The sequence below is a fragment of the Papio anubis genome, chromosome 2, assembly GCF_008728515.1.
Source record: "Papio anubis isolate 15944 chromosome 2, Panubis1.0, whole genome shotgun sequence".
Lineage (NCBI taxonomy): Eukaryota > Metazoa > Chordata > Mammalia > Primates > Cercopithecidae > Papio > Papio anubis.
Genome location: NC_044977.1, coordinates 190685764 through 190711126, shown reverse-complemented (window position 1 = coordinate 190711126; position 25363 = coordinate 190685764). Strand labels below are relative to the sequence as shown.

General features: G+C 47.3%; 1 protein-coding gene across 5 annotated transcripts in view; it reads right to left on the bottom strand.

Annotated features, from left to right (window-relative positions):
• The window catches only part of LOC103882502, a 186387-nt gene that overhangs the window by 33499 nt on the left and 127525 nt on the right, over nucleotides 1–25363 (bottom strand). The window contains exons 2-3 of one of the 5 annotated variants that reach the window (XR_002520647.2): nucleotides 9915–24409; nucleotides 2422–5275 (exon numbers count right to left, since the gene is read on the bottom strand). The exons of 2 other annotated variants lie outside the window; for them this stretch is intronic. Coding sequence is in view for 2 of the 3 variants with exons in the window: in XM_009201977.4 (XP_009200241.2) it covers nucleotides 23913–24409 (497 nt within the window). In the remaining variant the exon portion in view is untranslated. Of the gene's footprint in view, nucleotides 1–2421; nucleotides 5276–9914; nucleotides 24410–25363 lie in introns of those variants that run through there. 2 more of the 5 variants (XM_009201978.4, XM_009201977.4) reach the window with 2 other exon arrangements.

Genomic DNA, 25363 nt, shown 5'->3' with positions numbered 1-25363 from the left:
TCCTGGTGAGCCTCCTGCATTACAGACTGTTCCAGGCCTCCAGGCTGCCTTTTTTTTCTTCCTCTGTGACTCTTCTGACCCTGATTGTTGGGACAATGTGGGGAGGATTCACTCCCTTAGGATAAAGAATGGGAGCCCAGTGGGGTTACCACTTCCTATCTTAGAAGGGCATCTGGAAACAGATATTTCTAGAACTGTGGGATCTTCTTGGGGGGCAGGCTTGCCTCTTGAGAGCCCAGAGGGAGAAAAGATAGCAGGTTTCAACTCACCACTAGCAAGAATAGTGCTTACAGGCGCCTTGGAAGGTGGTGAGCTCCCCGTGCTTGGGAGACTCAAGCAGAAGCAGTAGGGCTGTTTGTCAGGGACGTCCCACAGGGAATGCTCTTCATCAGGACTTTGTGGCCATTCCTGCATGGTGTGAGGTGAAGCCCGGGCCAGTCTCCCCTCTTCTCCATGGTTCTCCTTTGCATTGCACAGACAGCACTCACTCAAGACTGTCCAAGACTCTCAACACTTAGCTGTTCTCCTCCTCCCTGTCCAGCCTGTGACCACAGCTCACAAAAAGTGACCGAAGCCCTCACCAGTGCTGAGTTACAAACTGAGGTCCTGGCTTTGAGCATATGAAAGGGGTATGAATAGCTTTACTTTACTAACGAGGAAGCAGGGTTTACAGAGGTGACGTAGCTAGCTGGTCAGTGGGAGTTTGGCCCAGGCTCCTGACCACTAGGCCACAGTGATTTTTTAAATGCATTCTTAGGTAAAGCAAAGACCAGTGTATATAATCACTCCACCTAATGTAACCTGTTTGTAAACCAATTTTTTCTTTCTTTATTTATTTTTTTCTTCTTTTGAGACATGTCTCACTGTTACCCATGCTAGAGTGCAGTGGAGCAATCACAGGTCACTGCATGAGTCTTCACCTCCTGGGCTCAAGCGATCCTCCCACCTCAGCCTTCTGAGTAGCTGGGACTACAGCACGTGCCACCATGCCCATACCCCACTAATTTTTATGGTTTTTGTAGAGGTAGGGTTTTGCTATGTTGCCCGGGCTGGCCTCGAACTCCTGGGCTTAAGCAATCTGCCTGCCTCGGCCTCCCAAAGTGCTGGGATTACAGGCGTCAGCCACCGCGCCCAGCCTAAACCAAATTTTTGAACACATTTCCCTAAAATGCCATTTAATGACACACGGTTTTATCCCCATTTCCCATCCATAGGATTTTTGGTTTCTTGCATTCTTCACTTCCATTATAGGACATGCCGACGAGGGATCAGCAGACTTCTGGGAGCTGTACTACCCGATAGTCGCCTGTTGGATTCTGTAATCCGTCCTCTCACCCCTTCCTGGGGGCATTCTGTGGAGGACGGCGAGGCCCGCGTGTACACCCGCACGCTGAGCAGATGAAAACTCGCCTGTTTCCACACATGGCGTGAGCTCTCCGGGAACAAGAAACATTCTGGGTGGTCTTGGATCTTACATCTCAGGTCAGGGATCTAGAAGTAATCCAGATTGGACAGGCGGGAGCCGTCGGGCGGGTCCGGATTGGACAGGCAGGAGCACTCAGGCAGGTCCGGATTGGACAGGCGGGAGCCGTGGGGTCCGGATTGGACAGGCGGGAGCACTCAGGCAGGTCCGGATTGGACAGGCGGGAGCTGTGGGGTCCGGATTGGACAGGCGGGAGCTGCCAGGCGGGTCTGGATTGGACAGGCGGGAGCACTCAGGCAGGTCGGATTGGACAGGCGGGAGCTGTCAGGCAGGTCCGGATTGGAGAGGCGGGAGCTGTCAGGCAGGTCCGGATTGGACAGGCGGGAGCTGCTGGGCGGGTCCGGATTGGACAGGCGGGGACCGTGGGGTGGGTCTGGATTGGACAGGCGGGGGCAGTCGGGCGGGTCCGTATTGGACAGGCGGGAGCACTCAGGCAGGTCCGGATTGAACAGGCAGGAGCCGTGGGGTCCGGATTGGACAGGCGGGAGCTGCCAGGCGGGTCCGGATTGGACAGGTGGGAGCTGTCAGGCAGGTCCGGATTGGACAGGCGGGAGCTGTGGGGTCCGGATTGGACAGGCGGGAGCTGTCGGGAGAGGCTGTGTCGCGTTAGCTCTCAGGTGTCAGTGCTCCCAGAACTAGTCCAGAATGGAAGAGAGAAACCCAAAGGATCTGGCATGGGAGAGGCAGAACCACCTGCAGGGAAATCTTATTTATTTTTATTTTATTATTTTTTTGAGACCGAGTCTCGCCCTGTCGCCCAGGCTGAAGTGCAATGGTACGATCTCAGCTCACTGCAGCCTCCACTTCCCGGGTTCACGCCATTCTCCTGCCTCAGCCTCCCAAGTAGCTGGGATTACAGATGCCCGCCACCACGCCAGGCTAATTTTTGTACTTTTAGTAGAGATGGGGTTTCACCACATTCGCCAGGCTGGTCTCGAACTCCTGACCTCAGATGATCCACCCACCTTGGCCTCCCAAAATGCTGGGGTTACAGGCGTGAGCCACGGCACCTGGCCGGGAAATCTTCTTAACTCGAGGAACATGGAATGCTCCAAAAACAACGCTGGGTGATGATGAGCTTACTGTTTAAAAAAACCAAACAACTAGGTAAGGAGATGAACCTCAGTCTTAGAGCATCAGCAGCCACAACACAGGAAGGATAACCTGGAAGAGACTTTACATAAGTAAGCTTAGGAGAGTGAACTTGACGGAAGTGAGCTTAGGAGAGTGAACTTGACGTAAGTGAGCTTAGGAGAGTGAACGGGGGTGAGAAGGGGGCCTGGCGAGTGCAGCCAATGTTTTCGGGAAGTTTTACTGTGAAGAGGAGCAGAGCCAGGCAGAAGCTAGTCAGAGATGGGAGAGGATGGGGAACTGTGTGTTACAGGAATGACCAAGACCGAAGACAGGGAGAGAGTGGAGCTGAAACCTAGAGTGGGTGAGGAGAGGGCTTCGAGAGGGAGGTGAGGCGGTCTCTGTGGGCGGGGGAAGGCTGCTTGTCCATCAGAGCCCGAGGGAAGAAGCTGGTGCAGATGGAGGGATGGTTCCAGCATTGGGAGAGGGACGATGAGGCTGTTTCTCCCTGATGGCTGCTATTAAAGACATGAGACGAGGTTACCTGGTGAAAGTGACAGAGTTTGAGGAGAAAGGGTAAAGTGTGCAAGTATTCCCTTGCAGAGGGGACAGCAAGCTTTCCAGAAGAACTTCCAAGGGTCTCCGGACAGCATGGAGGTGTGTGATTGTGAATGCAACGGAGGAGACTGGGCAAGAGAATTGAGGGCATTTTCAGGCAAGCAGTGATAACACCAGCTTATTGTACGGTGAATGCCCAGAGAACAAGCCAGGCACTTCGTCAGAGGACCCCCAGATGCCAGTCGCTCAAGGTCTGTTCCTGTCATCAACTGTCATTGTTCAGTTTCTCTAGAGAGGCAGAGCCCAGGCTCCCGAGGGCACGCGCCTGGCTGCAGCTACTCCTCGGCAGGGTAGGAACAGGGGCAGAGTCTCAATGTCCATTATGTAGATTTCACTGAATCCTCGTTTGCAGCCTGTGTGGCACCCCACTACCCTCCATTGATCCTGGTGGCCCTAACGTCAAAGCCCCTTCTGTTAAGCTTGTTTAGAAAATGAATCTCCATTCTCCTGCTGGCTCTGGCGGGAAAGGGCTGGGGAGAGAAGGAGCGTGAGTCTCCGTGTGAGGTGGGGTAAGGAGCATGCACGATCAACCCACAGGCAGACTTGAAAACAGTACCCCCTTCTTCTCCTGTCTGAGACACATCCTGACCTCTGCAAGTTGGGCAAGACGCTAGTTCAGGCCCTAGACGTGGCTCCCAGACATTTGATCCAGAAACTCTGTCATCCCATGTGTCTGTCAGAGTCTGGAAGGGGCTGCAGGGGCTGCTGCTAGCACGGCCCCTCACCCCATGGATTTCCCCACCTGGAGCTGGAGTAAGGCCTACATTGGAGCCATCTGAAGTGCAGGGTTGAGGTAGAGACTTGGACTGCCCAGCTCTATAGAAGATTCTGCATTTAACTTTCACTTGACTGGAAAATCAAGAACAACTCACTTTCCCTGTTTATTCTGCGCTTATAAAATGGGAACTGCTCATTCACACAGGGAACAGGGATATAGCTTTGTCCCCTCATCGAGATCACAAAACAGATTAAAACAGTCCTGGAGAATACCACCTTTCCCAGTATCTGCTAGACTCATAACCCATTGAGAGTAGTGTGCTAAGAGGTTCTTTGCCTTTTCTGGCTGAAAGTTTTATGTCCCAGTAGGCGGAAGAGGCGAGTGCCTTCAGCTCACTGCTGGTTATAAAAGTCAAGCCGATAATGTAAATAATTCTTACGCCGGATTATTTGCTTGGCTTCTGACCACAGTCCCAGGTTCCCACTGGCAATTATATCTAAGTTGCCTTCTCCTACGCATAAAATAACACCTGTCTAGGTTAATAGCTATCCCTCTAAACTATAACCAAATACGCTCGTACACCCAAACTTAGACAACTTTTACACATACTAAATCTTCACCACCTGTGTATAAACTATAAACTAAAATACTAACTTAACACAGTCTAATAAAACCGCTCTAAAAGTCTACCCCCCAGGCAATAGTCAATAAAACATTCAAACAAAACTAACTTTAATTCTTTGAAAGCTTGTTTCTTTCTTTAGTCAACAAAAGGTAATGGAGCCAAGCGATGGTGTGTCTGGACAGATGGAGCAGCAGGAAGAGGCAGACCTTTACCCCAGGGGAAAGCAGCGGGCCAGGAGTCAGAATGCTTAGGGTTTGCGATTTCCCTCTTACCAGCTAGTGACCGCAGGCAGATCAAAATCCATAAAGCGGGGCAGCTTTGGAGTAGTCTAAGCTTGGGTTTGAATCCTGGTTCTGCCACTCACTCTATGTGTGACTCTAGACCTTGGAGAGTTAAGCTGTCTAACCCTATTTACCTTTATTAAAATGAGGAATGATAACACCCTTCAGTTACCGGGTGGCTGTGAGGATGAGATGAGCTCATGCTTGTAAGGGACTTGGCACCATGTACGGCACTTAGGAAATCCTCCAGTAAGGGTTCTGATGACGATGAAAGCGATCCTAACGAATAGAACAGAGACTGAGAGCTCAAAAGAACATCTCACCTCGACTCAGTTTGCTTACCTATAAGATGGGAACACTGCTTTAATCCCTACCCAGTTTTCCTCACATTGGTGTTTTGGGGATCAAATGAACCGAAGCAATGGTCCCAAGTACAGATCTTCGCAGAGTTGTCAGAATATGACACAGTTTTCACCAATCTGAATAATGGGGAAATGAAAAAAATAGCAATGTAGTAAATGGGTTTTTTTTTTTTTTTTTTTTTTTTTCCGGAGATGGAGTCTCACTCTGTCACCCAGGCTGGAGTGCAATGGCGCGATCTAGGCTCACTGCAACCTCTGTCTCGCAGGTTCAAGCGAGTCTCCTGCCTCAGTCTCTCGAGTAGCTGGGATCACAGGCACCTGCCACCATGCCCAGCTAATTTCTTTGTATTTTTAGTAGACAGGGGGTTTCACCATGTTGGCCAGGCTAGTCTTGAACTCCTGACCTCAGGTGATCCACCTGCCTCAGCCTCCGAAAGTGCTGGGATTACAGGCGTGAGCCACCGCGCCCGGCCTGTAGTACATGATTTGCAAATTGAATTGTTCCCAACTTTAAAAGGCTGCGTTATCCTGATGTCATGTCATCTCTAATCTGAGTGTGTGCGTGTGTATGTGTGTGGAGTTATCCCTTTTTAATGAAAGTATGGTGCTAATGAATGTTTGTTTTAATGGACTTGCTCAGAAAAATAAAAGCTGTCAACCCTGTACCGATCCCTTGTTTTTTGGAAATCTTACTAGTCTGTGAAATTAAAAAAATAAAATAAATAAAATAAAAAACTCTATAAGGAAACCTCCAGGATAAGAAGTTTGAGCTTGCCAGTCATAAGATTCTGTACGGAGATAACAAAAAGAACAGCACCTCATACTGAGTCCCTACCACATGCCAAGGATGGCTGGGGATGGCTACACATTGCCTGTAATCCTCACGACAGCCTGGCAGACTCGGTGTGGCTTAGCCCGTTTGACAGGCGGAGAAACTGAGACAGAGAGAGGATAAGCAGCTGAACTCTTCCTCCGGGGGGAGTTCAATGCCAGGTCCTCCTGACTCCTCGCCTCACAGTTTTTCCTGGATTGTGCTGAAGGATTACTGTGGAGGAGGCCCTGACAGGGCCATGGAGACTTTACCACTATAAAAAGTAACCACACCACAGGCTTATGGGCAAATCACTTAACCTCTCTCGGCTTCTAGCGTCCAACTGGGAAATTAGGCAGAAATCGGGGTCATGCTGAAAACAGATGGAAAGGCAAGCTGGGCTAGGAAATAAAATTAGCACAAAGAAGCCATTCTTTATGATTCGCGATGATTCAATGCCCTTTGACTATTTATGAAATTGGGAAGCGTCCCAGCCCGGGTAATTGACAGATTGCTGCCTGGATACAGGGACGTCATCAGATGGCCTCTTTCTCCCTTTGGCCAACCAGATTCAATCCCTCTGCCTTCTCACAGTTGGCCAGGGCCTCCCTTCCTGCTACCCTCGGTGGTTTTCTGGGTCCCAGAGGCCTCCCAGAGCTGGGTTGGTAGGAGACCCCTCCCACCCTGCTCACTCTCCCTCTCACCCTTCACACTGCAGGTGAGCATGGCGCTATGCATTGTCCATTTGTTCTTATGTACCCTCTCAGCAGCTCTGAAGGAGGTTTTATTAACATTAATTTACACATGGGGAAACTGAAGCTCGCTGAAGCTAAGAAACTGGCTTGGGGTGACACAACCTACAAAGGGCAGAAGGAGAATCCCCACCCAGCCAGGGCTGCCTGACGTGAGTCTGTGCCTCCCATTTTATCACTAAACCCCCATGAAGACTGAGGGAAGAAGATTCTAAAACTCTAACAGCTCCCAGGCTCCCTTTACATAAACTATGCCTTCTCTGGATGCCAAGGTAGTCACTATGTATCCACCATGTATTGGGCCATTCACTCAGAGCCAGGGTCAGCCCAACAACTCCTTCCTGACTTACGCCCTAGGAATGGACTTACAGCAACATTTATCTGAGATGTGGTAATTCTGGTGACAGTGACATTACAATTCTAAACTTACCCTTTCTTTTTTAATTTAAAGTAAGTGCTTCATAGTTCTCTCTTCAGCCCTTTTTAATTTATTTGTTCTTATTGAAGACAGCTAGTAACAAACTCCACATGATCATTCAATTTTTGTTGAAAGAGGTTACAACATCTTTAAGCAGAGGAGGGGAAGAGCCTTTAACAGGGAGGAGTGAGCCCCTTCTCCAGGCCCAGAGGGCTCATGAGCCTCAAGTGTATTGGCCCAGATGTCCCTATCCCATTTCAAGGTCTTATTTCTTCCCAACCATGACGATGGTGGCATTGCAGACTTGCTGTGGTTGAGAACTGAACCTTCTCTGGAGTTCAGCTACCCTCATGATTAAGTCTTGAGCCTGACCCTGAGCTTTTTCTGCCCTCCAGGTGCAGGAGATGAAAAATCTTTCTATGCTGTTAAGGGGACCCTGAAACTTTCACATCTTACCTTAAATGTGATTAGTCACTCTCGCCCTTTTATTATCTTGCTCCAGTGAGTATGTGGCCCTTCAGGACAGTCATCTGATTGCATAGTCCTTATAATCACAACCTGACTCAACTCCTGAAACACCTGAGACATTGCACCTGCTACTGCGTCCCTTCCACCAGTATTCGATTCCAACTCACCACCACCACCAGTCTTAGCAACTGAACTACCACAGCGTACCAAGTGCCACCCGAGCTCCACCCACCAGCCAGCCAGTGAGGGACCCGCTCCACATGCCCATTGTAGAGGCAGCTTCTGCGGACAACTTCTGGTGCCAGCTGTCTTCTGTTGAGATCGCCAGAAAACAAACTCTGAGATGGAGAGTTGTGAGTAGGTTTATTGAGGTGTGCTCTTAGCAAGAGCACTATGGGGAAGTGAGGGAAGCAGGTTGGACAGAGGGGGAAGTTGAACTACAACCTAGTTGCAACAAAGGCCTCAGCCAAGCTCATGGTGAGCTCTGGAGCTAAAGTGGTCTTTCAAAGTTGTCCCAAATCTAGGTAAAGTGGCCAGGCCTTTGTCGTCCTACATCAACCAGTCTTCAGATGGGTGTAGTCCTTGAGGAGGTGACATAGCCTTGCGCGAAGCAGCTTCTCTCGGCCGAAGGCAATGGTGGAGTCACGAGCAGTGGGGAAATGAGAGCCTGGTCCTGATGGGAGGAATCTGGGTGGCATACCACAGTATCCACTACAGCCCCAAACAGTCTCCACTTAACCCTGTTGTCCTCGAATAATTATGAGTAGTGTGTCTTCTCTGTTAAAAGTGTACCAGTGCGGATGATAAGTTTTGCTGCCATTCTATTCATGAGCCACCACCATGCTGCCCACTGCTCTGTGCACGAAAGGCACCACACAAATAGCTCCTCCTTCCCTTCCTGTTGCTTGCTGCAATCAGCTCCTTCACTTCCCATGGGAGCATCTTTAAAGAGCCCACATGGTCCTTGGTGCCACTGCGCCATGCTGGCTGCATCCTAGGACTATCATCACCTTGGGTGGGTCAGGAAACTTGGAAAGAAGAAGGAGACACAAGGTTCTGAAGCCATTGCTCCTGCGACCATGAATGTGAGCCAACGGTGGCTCCTGGCTGGGAGGGGGCCCTGCCCCAGCATACCCCTGGTCATCTCCTAAGTTATCAGTAACCTACTGCATACAGTGACCATGCCCTGTTGCTGTTCAGCAGCCTCTAGTGCTCCATCAGGGAAGCTGAAGAGGTGGAACAGTGTTCAGCGATCAGCAAACACAGCCTCCTGCTCCCAGCTGCCTGCAGCTCCCAGCCCCGCCACACATCCAGCCTGCACATCCTTTGAGAGCAGATTGATGCCTCCCTCCTCACCAAGGCTGTGGCTTGGTGGCTGAGATGGTGGCTGTGTCCCCACCCAAATCTCATCTTGAATCATATTCCCATAATTCCCACATGTTGTGGGAGGGCCCTGGTGTTGGAGATAATTTGAATCATGGGAGTGGTTTCCCCCATACTGTTCTTGTTGCAATGAATGTCTCACAAGATCTGACAGTTTTATCAGGATTTCTGTTTTTGTATCTTCCTCATTTTCTCTTGCTGCCACCATGTAAGAAGTGCCTTTCACCTTACATCATCATGATTCTGAGGCCTCCCCACCCATGTGGAACTGTAAGTCTAATTAAACCTCCTTTTCTTCCCAGTCTTGGGTATATCTTTATCAGCAACATGAAAACAGATTAATCCAGTGGCCCTCAGCCTTGCCCTAAACTGACCTGCAGTGGTTGGCAGGAGGTTCACCAGGATAATCATGGGGAACCTAGCACATCAAGAGTGTCCCAGAGGCTTATGCAGGAAGCAGCCATTCCCTGGGCTTTGATGCCTCTGAATTCAGGGAGCCCACCTTCATCTGTGAGGATCCTGCTGCAATTCTCATGCACACCCCATAGGCAATCAATGTTGTTGAGAAACCATTGTCACCCTCCTCCCCAAGTGTGGGCCCAGCTTTCTGGCTGAGTCTTGGAGTCTTTTGGTGCCTTGAAGCTGGGCTCTGAGGACTGATGTTCGCTCTTCCACACCAGTGAATCATGGAGGACACTCAGAGAGCCTGTGGCCCACCCTCTGCCCTCGCTGAGCTGCCTCTGTGGACCTTCCTTTCCTTTCCAGATGATGGAAAGAGGTTGGCAGACTGTCTAGAGATTTTTCTCAGGGGTCTTACTGTGGCCTACATTTTTTTCCAAGGACAAACAGAGACTCCATTTCTTTGTCACTTCTCGGGCACTATATATTTTTAATAGCCCCTTGTAAAACCAGAGGGATACTGACCCCAGCAGAATGGAGGGGCAGCCAGCCTCTTTCTGCCCTACTTGCCAGTGTCCTCAGACTGACTTAAAGGTTCAGTTGATCTGCTTGGTTCTTACATTTCAAACCCCTGGATAAGTAAAAAGGGTCATAATTAGTTTCATTTTTAAATAAAAATGGAAAGTTAGCACTCATATCTTGATGACATCTTGGTTAGTGATTCTCTCAATACTCGAGGAGAGAGAGAAGGTGCTGAGTGCTTTCATGCATGATCCTATCTGCAACTCTATGGAAGACGCTGGGCGTATCCCATGGTTCTCAATTTTCAGATAAAGTGAGACACAGGGAGGGGATTATGGCACTTTGGGGGCAGAGGCTGTCTGCACATCTTGGCATCTTCCATGGCATCTAATGGGATCCCTTGCACAGAATGAGGGCCCTCAATGTTTGTTGAAAGGGTGAAATTGCCAAGATCACAGAGCTCGCTAGGTCTCTGAGATCCTAATCAAATGTTCTCTCCACTAATCCGAGCTCCCTTTGTCTGAGTGAGCCAAAGGCTTTGAAAATAATAAACATCGTTTAGCAAGTTCAAAACTGCAAAGAAAAACAAGCCAGAAGCATGAAAGAGAACAAATTTTAAACCAAAATGAGCAGGTCCCAGGCATCTGTGATGCTGCTCATTCTCTGATTACCTTCCCCACTGCATCTTAATCGGAACAGAAGGGCCACGGCAGATCCAACCAAGTGAAGGGATGGTCCATTTTTACAGAAAAGCCTTCTTGCCTTGTGGTGCTCCAGCCCCAGGTGAACTGCACCATCACAGTGGCAGCAGGACAGCCATGTCCCCAGCCCTTCCTGTCACCCTGCATCTTTCCTCAGGATCTCTTCCCTGGCCTCAAACGTGCCTGGGGAGAGGCATCCTCATGGCAGTGCAGGCCCATCCGCCGTGTGAAGTGAATTGAGTCGATGCATCACGCTTCATGCGTGGGAGCTAATGCAATAAAGGCCCAGCCCAGAGCCACCGTGGCATATTGCACACATCAATCACCCACTCCCACGGACTGAACAGCCTCCTTCCAAGCCCCTGGGTGAACGCTGGAGGTGCTTCTGGGACTGATAAATGTTCGCTGAGTTTTAACGACTCTATGTCTCTCCTGCTACAAGATTTGGGTTATTTAAATAGGCTGGTGTCTGTCGCCTTTTCAGCCCCCCGAAGTAATGAAACTGTTTGGAGTCTACCACTAAAATAAAATGGTGGAGACTTTCAGCTCTTGAGTGTGGGCCTTCCTTTTCTCCTCTCCTCTGTTCTCCTGCGGGGGCTGAGCTCCGGCCACCCTTCCACCTACCGCTGTCCAGCATTTCCTAATGGGTGGGGCCCTGAGAAGTGGGCTACAGGCTACAGGGGAGGAGTAACTCATCACCCCCTCACTGAGCAATGGCAACAACCCCTGACGAATCGCATGCTTGCCCCAAGGCTCAGTGTCGCTACTGCAGAATCCCCTGTAATCATCCCGTAGAGGCATCCAATGCATTACATTAACAAAGCCCTCTGGCCTTCACCATATATTCATACATGCAATTTCTATGCCAGTCTTTTGAGAGTGTACGCTTATGTTCATGTACTCAATTAATATCCTTTTTGTGGTGTGCTTACTGTGTTCTATGTACTGTTTTAGGCACTGCCATTCAATGAATCATTTTATCATCATATCACCCCCAACAAGAGGGTTTTATTAGCCTCATTTTACGAATAAGAAAACTAAACCTCCCAGATGCTCAGTAACTTGGTCAAGGTAAACAGCTTTGAGTCCACAGCCTGTGCGACCTTTCTGCTACATCTTAGAGCAATTGCATAGGCTCAGAGGAGAGCCAGAGCTCAAACTGCAGGGGTCATTATCTGTTATCCTGATTTGCCTTGTAAGGGTGCAAATTGTGGGAAAGATTTTTTCATGATATAAAAAGATCAGAAGGGCCTTTCAGATAACAGAAGCCCTTGCCCTCCACAGACTCTCCAGCAAGCTCTCGGGTACATTTCATGCCTGTGCAGCCCATCCTGGTCTGAGTGACACAGCCCGGCTTCTGGGAGGGAGAAGGCCTGGAGGCAGGAAGACAAGCTTTGAAAGCTGGCAGGCCTGATTTTGAATCCTAGCTTCAGTCTTGAGCTGAAGTCATCCTTTTGGGGTGTTAGTTTCCTCATCTTAAAGGAAATAATAAATTATTTGGCAAGATTCTTGTATGGCTTAGAGATAGTGGCAAAGGCTGGGTGCTGGTTAACTGGAGCTGATGGGGGTTGCAGCAACTATTATTAATCCTCCTCCTGAAGGCCCCAGTTCATTTCCCCTTACATTGTTCTAACTAAAGAAAAAAATCAGATGGAGATTATTTGAAAAACTAAAAAATTATAATGGCAAAAGATTGCCCTTTGCAGTAAAATAATTCTAATTGCTCCCCTAGGTTTGGAGGCCAAACCCCACTATTACAGATATGATCATTAACATTTTGTATGACAAAAATACTTCAAATGTAAATGATGACCCTTCCCTCAGTTTAAGCCAATCAGGAAACCCACAAGTGTGGGGTGCACTATGGGTTGAAGAAGCAGGTCCCTTCCCTTGTCCTGGTGTCAGTATACGTGGTTTAGATACCCTAGAGACCGGGTGGCAGCAGCAGGTGGAACCCATCTCAAATTTTCAAAATCAAGAAATTCAAATCACACAATCTGATTTGTCTCCTGTGCTCAGTGCAACTAATTCTGGAACCGCCCCCCAAACTCCGCAACTGTATTGTAACAAAACTGGACATATCCCCTCTCTTTCCTCACTCAGAACAAGTAATTTGGGAGTCTCACAAAACGTTTATCCTATGTCTTATTGCTTTAGCTTGTTTGTCCTTTTGACCTCTCCGTTCCATGTGTGTTCAACTAAAATCTAAATTGACCCACTTTGTACCCGGCTCTGGGCAGGGCAGAGTGGCAGCTGACCTCCTTTAGCGCCTGTCACCTTCTGACTCTGTGCCACGCGCCTCGTACAGCTTCTCTCTCATGACCTCACTCCCTGCCCTTAAGGGACTTAACAAGCAAATGGGAGAGACACAACTGTACACAACCACAACATAGTGCACAGTTTCCATGTCACAAGAAGGGAATGTGCAGACAGAGTACTTAATTCCAACGGGAGAAACAAGGAGGTTCCAAAGAGGAGGCAGTATTTGATTTCCCTTTTAATGATGGAAATTTCAGAGGAAGTTTTTCATGATATCAAAAGATCGTAACACTCTTTCAGCTAGGAGAAGCCCCAGCCCTCCCATAAACTCCATAAAAAAAAAGGAGCAGAATTTCAAGACGGGACGTTGGGAAGAGGAATCCGGTCATTGTAAACAGACAATGTTGCAAAACTTCAAAGACTCCTTAGAGATCAAGTAAACCCATGTAGCTGGGTCTTATTTACGGAAAGCGAGAAGCGTCAGAGTGGAGGGAATAGTTCCCTACATTTGTAGTCCCCACAATGACTATGGATCAGGTAAATGACTGGTAATGCAGTTCTGTCTTCTTGAGTGGGTGATCTTCCTATTACTGACAAATTGAGATTTTCTGCTGTAAGAAGCTTTGAGTGCCCAGGCCTGGGAGTGGAAACCTGGTGCAAACATCCCAGACTGTTTGGAGCTGTCCAGGTCGTGCTGGTATAGCCCTAACTGTGCAGCCAGACCACGGCTAGGAGAGGAGCACAGAGCTGGCTCTCTTGCCCATAATCTGATGCATTAGAGAGAGCCTGGAAAATTATGTGTCCATTAGCTAAGTGACCCCAGGGCTTTATGACTTTGCTCTTTTTGCAAATCAAAAATAATAACAATAACAGCTCATCATCTTCTCATGCGGTTGCAGAGAGTGAGTATTTCATCTACCACTGAACAATGACAGCTGCTCCCCAAGACAACGCCATGCTGAGCCCCAGGATACAGAAGCTGATGGAAAGTCTGTGCTCCCATCCTGACCCACCTAGCCAGGACCCCATCATAATCAGCAGTTTAGACCCTTTCTTATCAAAGAGGGTTGGCACCCAAGCCAGTTCAGAAGGGAAGGTGATTGTTTTAGTGCAGGAACCTTGTGGGGAGGGACCAGACGTCCCTGTCTTGAAGCCAAGGTAACTCCACCTAGAAGAGGTCGCTGTTAATTCCACCTGACGACAGGTGTCCCCACTCTAATCTGCTATGCCCTTTCATCCATCATATCCTTCCTGGGCTGCCCTTTCATCCATTATGTCCTTCCTGGGCTGGGGCTGTTGCCAGCCGGCTGGAACCGCAGAGAGGTGATGTGGAGGTGAGTGTGCCTGTTGCAGGGCAAGAACAGGGCTTCTCTCTGGGCAGTTCGCCCAGTTCCAGGTAGCCTCACGCTGAACCCCAGACACCGGTGTGTGGCTGTTTGGTGCTGATTCACCCCAACCAATGGGTGCCTCACTCCAAGGCAAGGTAAAAATTTCCAGATGATGTTTTTCCCCATAGGAGGAAACACATGAAATGGGAAGAAACCAATCATTCCCAGGCCTTCAGGATGACAGACTCTGACATCATCTATACCCAAGAGAACTGCTGTGGCAAAAGGTCCATGCTGTTTGTTCTGACAAAGCCACCCGGGCTTCTCTCAGGGACGCTGCACTGAATGTGTCAACATCTCTGAAAGTCCCCTGATCCAAACTTGGGAGGCTGACAGTCCTGACTTCCCTTTAGTCAGAAACCTGGTTCCTAGGGCTACATCTCGTCTTGCATTCCTCGGCCTTTGTTTCTGCTTTCTTTTTCTTGTATAGGCCTTAGGTCCTGACACAGTCTCATGAATGACCCTCTTTTCATTAATTAATTGAATCAATCAATGAATCAATCAATTATGAATCAATGAATGAATCAATCAATTAATTAATGAAAAGAGGGTCATTCATGAGACTGTGTCAGGAGCTAAGGCCTATATAAGAAAAAGAAAACAGAAACGAAGGCCAAGGAATATGTGATTTTCATCTAATTATGATATACTTAACACCAACGCACTCCTCCAAAGAACCAGGGCATTGGCAATATCATGTCTCTGCCTGTGTGTTTCTTCCTCATCAGACCTCTCTGCCTCTCCCACCGGAGCCAACCACTTATTTATCATTACCTTGGTTGTTTTAAAGTTTTATTTTACATATTGTTTTATTTAGATTTAGTTGTTCACTAAATAGTAAATAATAGTAAACAATATTCTTCTTCTGGATCTTTTCACTCAGTATTTTACGCATGTGTATATAGAATTGTGTTATATATGTTACATAGTGTATGTATATACTATATTGAATATCGTGTAGCTATAGCTCATTCATTTGTACTGCCATTATGTGGCAATGCCACAACTTATATAGTCAATATCCTGTCAACAGGCATTTGTTGTTTCTGGCTTTTTGCTGATAGGAACAATTCTACTGGAACTTTGTTGTGTGAGTTTCCTAGCATAAATGTGAGAGCATTTTCATGCACACCTAGTAGCAAAATCGCCAGGTCACAGGTCACAGGATACACGAAGGTCCGACTTTGTAAGACCATGCTAAATGACTTGCCAAAATGGTTGTGCCAATTTGCACTTCTACTAGGAATGTGGAAGAGACACAGTTAATAGACATCATCTCCCACATGTGGTATCACAACTTCTCAATTTTTGCCATCAAATGAGTGCACACAGCAGTAGGATTTAATTGCTACACAGTTTTGGAAAGTAAGCTGGATATTTCTATTAAAATTTTAAATAGACTTGCTCTTTAACCCAGTAGTATTACTTTTACACATCTATACTACAAAAAAAACAAAGAGAAAGAAATTGTTAAAGCAAGTACAGAAGAGTACCTTTTAAGGACATTTATTACATTGTCTCTTGTATTAGCAAAAGCTTGAAACCACCTGAATTTCCATCAGTAAATAATTGGTTGAATAAATTATGGGAGATCCACACACAGATTAAAATGCAACCATTGAAAACAAAACCAAGTTAGATATGTGTACGGTGACTTGGAAAATGTTTACTGGATGTTGCGAAGTGAAAATAAGCAAGCTATAGAGTTCTGAGCCTTTTCACCAAAAGATGAGCTCTCTTAACTCAGAAACAAAGTGGAGAAGACTTGCTCTACCCGCAGAGGGGCAAGGAGAGCTCCTTACGCTCCCAGGTCCCCTGCCGCAGCCCTCTGGACACAGGTTAAGCAACTGTGATGAAGAGCGAGGGGCAATAGGAGGGTCCAGTCACTAATCCGGTAACCTAGGAACAGAGAGGAAGATGTCCTCAGGACTCTGACAGGCCAGCTGAGGGCAGAGCCCATGCTGGGAGCCAGGGGCCCTTTTGCTCCTGCCCCAGTCCCTGAATGGCTCTAAGAGTCCTCTCCCCTTTCTGGGCCTCAGTTTACCAGTCTTGAGGATGACTCAGTGAGAAAAGGTGACTCTTAACTGTCATGAGTATTGCCTCTCTCTACCCTCCCCCCATCTCAAGGGTCCCTCTGGTAAAAATAAAGAGGTGCCGCCTCTCGGCCATCTCTCTCAAAGGGCTAGCTGGCTGTGGCGTCACAGTGCTGGCTCTAGTCACGATCCAACAGCTCTGAAAAAATGATTCTCCCCGAAAATGTTCCTGCGATAAGTAATTTCCACGCTTGTGTGAAGCACATTTGTTCTTCTGCTGCTGTAGGAAGGAACCATTTAGTGAATTACTTCTTTCTCTAACCACTTGGTGCCCTGGGAGAGTTCATTCCCTTCACAGAGGCAAGCAATTTAACCCTATAAGTTCACCATGAGCCCTGCCAGGCCTCCAAAGCTTTGGAAAATTACCCAAACCTTCTCCCCCACAACCCCCTCCAAGAGCTGAAATTGCTCAGCACACGAACAGAGTCCTTCAAGGTTCTTTGGATGTTAGGTGTCTGGTGAGCACTTATGAAACACCTTCTGGGTATGAAACTCTGCATGAGGCAGCTGGGAGATACGGAAGACAGATGTGCCCATCCTCCAGTGACTCACAATAAACCTGGGAGTCAAAACAAGTCCCAGATTCAGGGTCATGAGATCTTCCCTGAGGCCGTGGGCCAGCCCAGTTATTCTCTGTTTCCTCGGCTGAAAGATGAGGGGACTTGGTTCTTCATCTCCAAAAATCCTGCTCTTCAGCTTTCTAAAAGGCTATGCAAAATGCAACGAGCAATTCCAATCCACGAAGGAGAAGGAGGGCCTGCCTGGCTCCCCGAAAGCCAGTGCCTCATCACCCCTCAATACCAACCCTGAGCATTTTTCCTGCTGCGCCTCTGCTCCCTGCACCTGCAATGGCCCGGGCCTCCCCTCTGTTCCTCCCAAGCCCTCCTCCCCGATGTTTTCCTTGACTCTTCTGTGGCTATTTAGTTTGGCAAGATCTCAAGTCTTTGAGCCTTTCAGTTCTGATTAGAGCTTTGTGTCTTCAGAGTCTCTTTATTTGCAGATTGCAAGTAGGGTGGGATTAGTTCATAGATGACAGAGCATCAAAGTAGGATGACCCTTAGCAACTGGTTCCACCTCCTTTGTTTTACAGACGAGGATGCTGAAGAGAGGACGAGTGACCTACCCAGGGAGGTTCAGGGAGCACGGGGATAGGGGATGAGGCTGGACTCCAGTCTACTGTTCACCAGGTTGTGGCTCTTTCTAATTCTTGTGTGTAATTATTTTATTAATTTATGCATTCAACAAACACTAAGTTCCTCTGTGCCAGACCCTGAACTAGGCACTAGACATAGAAAGATGAAAAGTGGCCTTCAAAGAGTTTACACTTGGACAGGAGAGACAGACCTGCATATTCACTGTCCCAGGCGCAGTACTCAATGGTACAGGATGGAAGCTACGCAAAGCATCATGGGAGCTCAGAGGAGGGGCGACTGCTACTGGCTTGGGGAAAGATCCAGAGAGGAGGTGACATGTGACACTGGTCTTAAAAACTGTGTCCTCATCCACTGGGAAGAAGCTGTGAGGAAGCTCATCCCAGAGAGAAAGGCTGCAAGCTGGGCATGATCAGGAGAGCACCTGAGGTCAGCTTGGGCTCTGCACTGGCAGTGGGAGAGCAGAGTACACTGTGGTTCAGGCATCGATGGGAGCCAAGTTCTGGGCCACAGCCCACATACTGCAACCTAAGTGAACGCTACTTTCCTCAAGATTATGGCAGCACTCCTGGTTTCCCCTGACAATTGCATATATTTCTGTAGCCTTTCTAGGTGGCTCTCACGAGAGCTGTGAGTCTGTCTACACAGGCAGCTTTGAGAAGTTAGAAGCTTCATTACATGGTGAGCTCTTGCCCTCTCCCAGCTAGAGGACTGAGATGGTCAGGCCTGTCCCTGTCAGAACTCCAGCTCCCAAGAGGCAGGTGGGATGGATTGCAAGGACAGGGGCCACAGGCAGGGCCAGTCCACGGGGCATGGTGGGTCATCTGGGGTGGTCCCAGCAGAAGATGGCACAAGAAACTGTAAAAGCATCCGGCCTCAGGGGGCCAGGGTCAGTCCATATGCAGACACCCAAGCCATCAATTTCAGGAGTGATTCAGACAGATGCCAGCTCTGACCAAGGATTCCAAAACCCAGATCTCTCACCCAGACGTTGCCTTTGATCCTTAGACACACAGTCTGCCCAAGTGTCTTGCGTTTCTCACAGACACTTCAAAGTATCATGTCCAAACAGAATTTATTATCCTTCCCCCAAATCCGGTGGTTCTTCCTCTGGATCTGCCTGAGAGAACTTCTAGAGGTCACTCTGACCTTGTCCACAGCCTATCACGAAATGCCTGTCTCCTCCGCGTCCCTACCACACTCTCCTCTGCAGGTCTGCCTCTTCTCTCATGTGGACCACTACAGCAGATCCTAACTGGGTTCACAACATATAACATATTCCCCTTCCATCAATTCTGATTTGGAGTCAGATTTCCAAAATGCAAACCAAGTCACTTAAGCTACTCACTCCTCAGTGCCCCTAGAGTAAACTCCAAATGTCTGAACTTGGCCAGTAGGGTCCTCCATGCTCTGGCCTCTGTGGAGCTCAGAACAGCAGAAGGCCAGGTGTCAGACATCCTCCCCGTTCCCCTTTTGGCCTGCGGACTTTCAAGGACCACATCGATGTAGTGATGCCCTAAGTCTGGACTCTGGCTCCTGGACCTCCAGCTCAGGCCACTTACCCCAGGGATACTGAGTTGTCTGCATCCCAGGCAGCCTTTAGGCACTGCAGGGAGCAGAGTGCTCACTCTCAGGTCAGACGAGTCATGCCCAGGAAGAGAAAGGTTCACCCAGACCTGGCGGAGACCCTGCTCCTCCTCAGCTGAAGGGTCAATGCTGGGCTGGCCTTTGTTTGACCAGCACTGCATCATGCTAGGAGAAAGTCACACACCCAGAGTCCCTGGAATTAGCTTTGCATCCCTAGATGGGAATACCTCTCCTAGACTGGGGAGGGAGAGAGATTAAATGAAAATCTGTAAGCTCTCTTTCTTTCCCAGGCTTCAAAGTGTCTAGGAAATATGAACCATTCTCTTGGCTTCAACTAAGGCATTATTATACTATCACTGCTTGAAATAGCCATTTTATTCCACCTTCCATCTCTACATTCTGGTTTTTTCTCATCACTTCTGAGAATATCTGGAAAATAGACCAAGCATACATACCAGAGTTATATTAAGAAACTCAGTCCATAGGGAGAAAACTCTCTGTAATGTACACATTGGATATTATGAGTGTATACTTCTTTAGTCATCAGAGTACTGGGTTTCGAGCAACAGAAATGGACTCAACAAGAAGTTCATTCAAAGAGTACTGGAATTGCCCAGAAGGCCAGGGTAGCAAGCAGAAAAGGAGTAGGGGAGAAAAAAAGAAGAAAAAGAAGAAGAGGGAGAGGGGGATGGAGGAGGATGAGGAAGAGGAGGAGAAGCAGGAGGAGGAAGAGGAGGAGAAGCAGAACCAAACTAAAGCCATGCTACAGAACTAGCCTGGGGGAAGGTACTGCTGTTCTGCCAGTGAACACCAGGCATAACAGCTGCTCCACCGGTCTCACCTCAACAGGACATTGTACACGGCACACTTGATGCAACCACCTCCAGAGCCACCAGAATTATCCTCAGGCCCTGCTCTTTATATCACTTAGAAGGGCACATCCACTGTGCTGCCCAAGATATCTAAGGGCTGTGACCTGAAAGTCATCCTTGAATTCTTCCTCTCCCTCTCCCTGTCTCTCATGCCCCACATCCACTTGGACACCAATTCCAGCTAACTTCGCTTTCTTCAATTGCTCAAATTTCCGAAATCTGTCTCCTCTCTCCCTCCCTGGAGACTTTAAGCTCTCATTGTTTCTTGCCTACACTATCCTAACATACTTCCTCTGTACTGCCTCCCAAGCTATACGCCTAAGACAGAGATACAACTGCTGCTCCCAGCTATGGCAGACAAACTTGTATTAGACCAACCCTTCTACCAATAATAACTACAAAATTGAATACTGTATTTTAAAAATCCATTTGAAGTCGTTGGAAAGTGACCAATATCAAAGATGCGAAGGGCCAAGACTGTGGAAAGAAGGTAAATACAAAGAGGTAAGTCCAACATTTAGCTGCTCTTGAGGCATTTGCCCTTTCATAAGGAGCAGTCTAGAGTTTGAGAAACTGAACTGACCATTTGACAGCCTTATGGAGCTAGAGAGACAAAAGTGGGACTGCAGGGTCTATCAGTCTAGAAGAGTTAAAACCTAATTGTTGGTCAAAAATGAGAGTTTCCTCTCTGGAGAAAGATAACATCATCCTGAGCCTCAAATAATCTCTACAGCAGCAATGTCTATTTTCTGCAACGATGGGAATGGTCTGTAATCTGCACTGGCCAAAACAGTAAGTCTGGCTTATAGTCTGGCTCATTTTCAAAGCATTTGAACACTTCAAATGTGGCTAGTGCAACTAAGGAACTGAATTTTATATTTTATTTTATTTTTTCTAATTCAAATAGCTACATGTGACTTGTAACCACGGTATTCAATGATGCAGATGTATACAATGCCTGGCTTGCTTTCAATTAAAAATTACCAGGAAAATAAGAAGGTAAAATCAAATGACTGAAAACCAAGAGGAAAAAATTCGCATATATAGATCCAAAGGAGATCCAGAATATTGGGTATCTGGAGTTTTAGAAGCAGTCAGTGACAAGAGGTGGCTGGTCTAAAACACCAGACATGGTGTTTAAATCAGAGAGGCAATGACTCCCTGTATTCATTAAGTTTGGCTGACTATTACAAATCCCCAAGTGACAATAATTTAAATCACGTAAATCCTTGTTTATTTCTCACATAAAATAAAAGAGGACATACAGGGTTGGTGCCTCCTCTTTCTACTCTGCCATTTTTAGTTGTGGCTTTCATCCTCTAAGTGACTTTGTAGTACAAAAGAACTGCTGAAACTCCAAGCATGATGTCCAAGTTGCAAACCAAAACAAGAGGAAGTAAGAATGACACGGGGTTCTCTGCTTTATAACTCATCTCCCTTTAAGCATCTTCTTAGGAGTTCCACACAACACTCTGCTTATCTCCCTTTGGTCCAGACTTACTCATTCATTTATATCTTACTCATATGGCTAACTAAATGCATGGGAAGCTGAGGAATGTACTCTTCTGTTCCAGAAATTAATAGGCCTAATTAAACAGCAGAGTTCTGTAAGTAAGAAGGGAAGAGATAATACATCTTAGAGTAGATAACCAGCCATCTCTGTTACACTTTCATATTTAGAGACCTACAACCACCACCCATTGCTAGGCACATAAGGTCCTTCCTACTTTGCCCCTACCTCTCATTCCAGCTCTGTCTCCTATCCCTCCCCCAGATACTCTACACACCAGCCACCTCTTGTCACTGGCTGCTTCTAAAACCCTAGATATAAGCCTCCATAGCTCAATTCCTGCTCTTTCTATAGCCTGGAATGCTCTTTTTCTGACAAGTCTGGCTCATTTTCAAAGCATGATCCAAAGGTCATCCCTTTTGTGTTACCTTTTCCAGCTTTCCTAGTCATAGTCAAAGCCCCTCTCTTAGTTCTCACAGCACTTTTGTGCATACCTGTATTGTGTTTGCACTGAATTGGGACAATTGGCTTGGTTTTCATATCATCTCCCTTTCTAAATTATAAGCCTCTCCAAATCAGAAATACAACTTCATCTTCATCTTTATTCCCCTGGAGTTTACTAAGGTCTGGCACATGGTAGGTATTCCGTCAAGGTTTGTTGAAAGGATAAGAGAGTAAGGAATACATTTAGTCCGAGAGGGAAAATGCTTTTTCTTTCTAATTCATAAAACTCTAACTCTAGACAAGGTAGCCTTTACACACAAGGTAGATAATTTTGCGAATTCTTTTCTTATACCAGAATTTTATTGTATCACACACTGCACAAAATAAGGGTTCTGAGCTGAAAAGTTATTTTGCTATTTATATACATATTATTTGATACGATGGCATAAAACCAACTTTAGAGCAACACAATTACAGTTAGCTGTCAAAAGGAATTAAATTTAATTCAGCAGGGTCAACCAAGCATCACGTTTGTGCTCAGCAGCATGAAAAATACACATAAAATCCCCACCTCCCTCCCTCCCCACACGTGCTCCAAGAAGAGTTTACAGTCTCTGCCTTCTCGAAGCAGGAGTCTCCTGGCATGGAGCCTCAGAGCAGTTAGGTACAGTAAGTATCATAATAATTGGTACTTTTTACTATAAAATGGTACCTGTTACTATAAATGTTTACTATACTGTTAGTATTATACCTGTTACTATACTGTTACTATTATACCTGTTACCATAAATGTTTTCTGCAATGATAGGAATGGTCTGTAACCTGCACTGGCCAAGACAGTAGGCACTAATCTTATGTGGCGATTGAACACTTCAAATGTGGCTAGTGCAACTAAGGAACTGAATTTTATATTTTATTTTATTTTAATTCAAATAGCTACACGTGACTTATAACTACCATGTTCGATGATGCAGATGTATATACAACGCCTGGCTTTCAGTTAAAAATTACCAGGAAAAGGCCGGGAGCGGTGGTTAGAGAAAGAAGAAAAAGACACAGGCAGAAGTAGTAAGCAAAGACTCTGAAGACTTTTGGAGGCAGTAGAACCTTTTAGCTGGTCCTTAAAAACAAGTCAGGATTTGGGCAGAACTGTGATTGTCAAAGCGTGACATATGGGCCACAGGAGGGAGGAGAAATGACTTGAGGTAGATACAGACACAACATTGAATAGCATTAAATCACAGAGCAAGAAGAGTTTTGCCTTTTTCAATTCTCTTTGGTTTCTTTAGTTTACATTAAAAAGAAAGTCTCATTGGTACATCTTTAACAGATGGTGATATTCCATTCAGTAAACACAGGGCAGGCCTCAAGCCTGGATCTTTGGAAGACAACGATATTGAGCTAAAATGATAGTATCTCGTTTTTATTGTATTCCGTTGATCAGGCATCTTCTATTTACAGCAAGTGGTTCTGGTTTTCACCATTTCGTTTCACTTGTAAAATCAATTAAGTATAAAGAAAGAGTCACTTTAAAGAAAACTAATAAGCAAATAGCAGGACATGTGGTATGCGGATATGAAAACAATGGCAAATGGTCCGTAAAGGTCTGCTGCTTGGCAAACACAACGGCAGCCGAGTGTGCGGAAGACTATCCCAGCCCAGCGAAAGCTGTGCACACCGAGGGCTCCTGGGGAGCAGCGGAGGATCTGGGTGAGGATGGAGGGTCAGGGAGCAGGCTAGGGACTCCCGGGAGCTGGAGGTGAGGCCTGTGCCCGCCAGGCTCATGTTTTGTCCTGTGGGCAGAGGTGAGCTGTGTCCCTCAACATGACCCACGCTGTTTCCTGATCCCCTGGCTCGGAAGACAGGGCTGTGCATGTGGATGGCAGACACCAAGGAGAGGCCTGGTGGAAGGAAAGAGAGAAGAGAGACCCAGAGGCCAGGCTGGCGATCAGCACTTTTCCATACGTACACCCAGGACCAGAGCTGCCGTCACGAGTCAGAGCTGCAGCCCCTCATATCTAGAATCCTGTCCCCAACATCCTGCGAAGGGACGTGCCGCAGAGGACCAGGGGGTGCCTGGCTCTGCCCTGGCGCCTCCAGAGCCCTGCCTGCATGGAGAGGGAGCCATCGGTGCCTCGTGGCTCCTGCGTCTCCACTTGGAGACACAGCCCTCCACCCTTCCCTTGCTTCCTGCCCCCATCCACGCCTCTAATTGCATGTGACTGTATCCTCCTTTTTCCATCTCTTTTGCTCTGAGGACAGAAAATCTAAAGCAGCCACCATGACTAGAAAAGCAGACTAGAAAAATAATAAAAGTGAGGAGAAAAGGGAGGAGGATGTATTCTGCACAGACCGTCAGCGGGACATTGCCCAGCCCTGCCGTGTTTCTGGCTGAGCTGGCCCAAGTTACCAAGAGAATCGACGCAAGGTAGAGGCTCCACTTCTCAGCATCCGATGCCATCCATCTAGACCCTGCTGCCAGCACCGAGTTCCCTTGAAAAACATTTTAAAAAGAAAAGGTCAGAACCATTTGTTTCTCCATGTGAATGAGTTCACAAAACCCTGGCTGCTGGCCCCCAGAAGCCTCAGCATGAGCCCAGACAGCTGCTTCCAACTTCCCAGAGCAAGCTCTCTGGGCAAAATAAAACGCGCAAAGGCAAATTCCACAGATCTGAGTCTGCTCATCAGGGGTTTAGTCCCCCGGGTCACCTGCCTCCAGTCACAGTACAGAGCACCGCATAATGGCATAAGGTCTAAGGTTAGGTTGTTGGGGTTTAATCCTGGCCTTTCCATTCACTTGCTGTGTAACTTTGGCTTTATTACTTAACATCTCTGAGCCTTTCCTATATGTAAAGCAAGTGTAATTAGTAATGACAGGTGCTGTCTCATAGAATTCTTGTGAAAAATCAAATGGAGTAATAAATGTAGAATGCTTAGTATGGTGTCTGATATATAATAAATGGACAAGAATATAGGTCATAAAGACTATTATAGACAAAATGGTCCCGAAATGCAACTGTTTCACTTGGGTTTCTCTGTATCACTGTGAAACAAACCACTTCAAAACCTAGTCACGCTAACACGGTGAAACCCCGTCTCTACTAAAAAAAAAAAAATACAAAAAACTAGTCGGGCGAGGTGGCGGGCGCCTGTAGTCCCAGCTACTCGGGAAGCTGAGGCAGAAGAATGGTGTGAACCCGGGAGGCGGAGCTTGCAGTGAGCCGAGATCGTGCCACTGCCCTCCAGCCTGGGCGACAGAGTGAGACTCCATCTCAAAAAAAAAAAAAAACCTAGTCACTTAAAACACAAATGTACTATTACTTCTCATTATTCTAAGGATTGACTAGGCTCCGCTGGGCAGGTCTTTCCGGGTGCCTCTTCTGGTTGCCGTCAGATAGCAGCTGAGGCTGGTGTCATCTGAGGACTGGAGGGGGTGGGAACATCCAA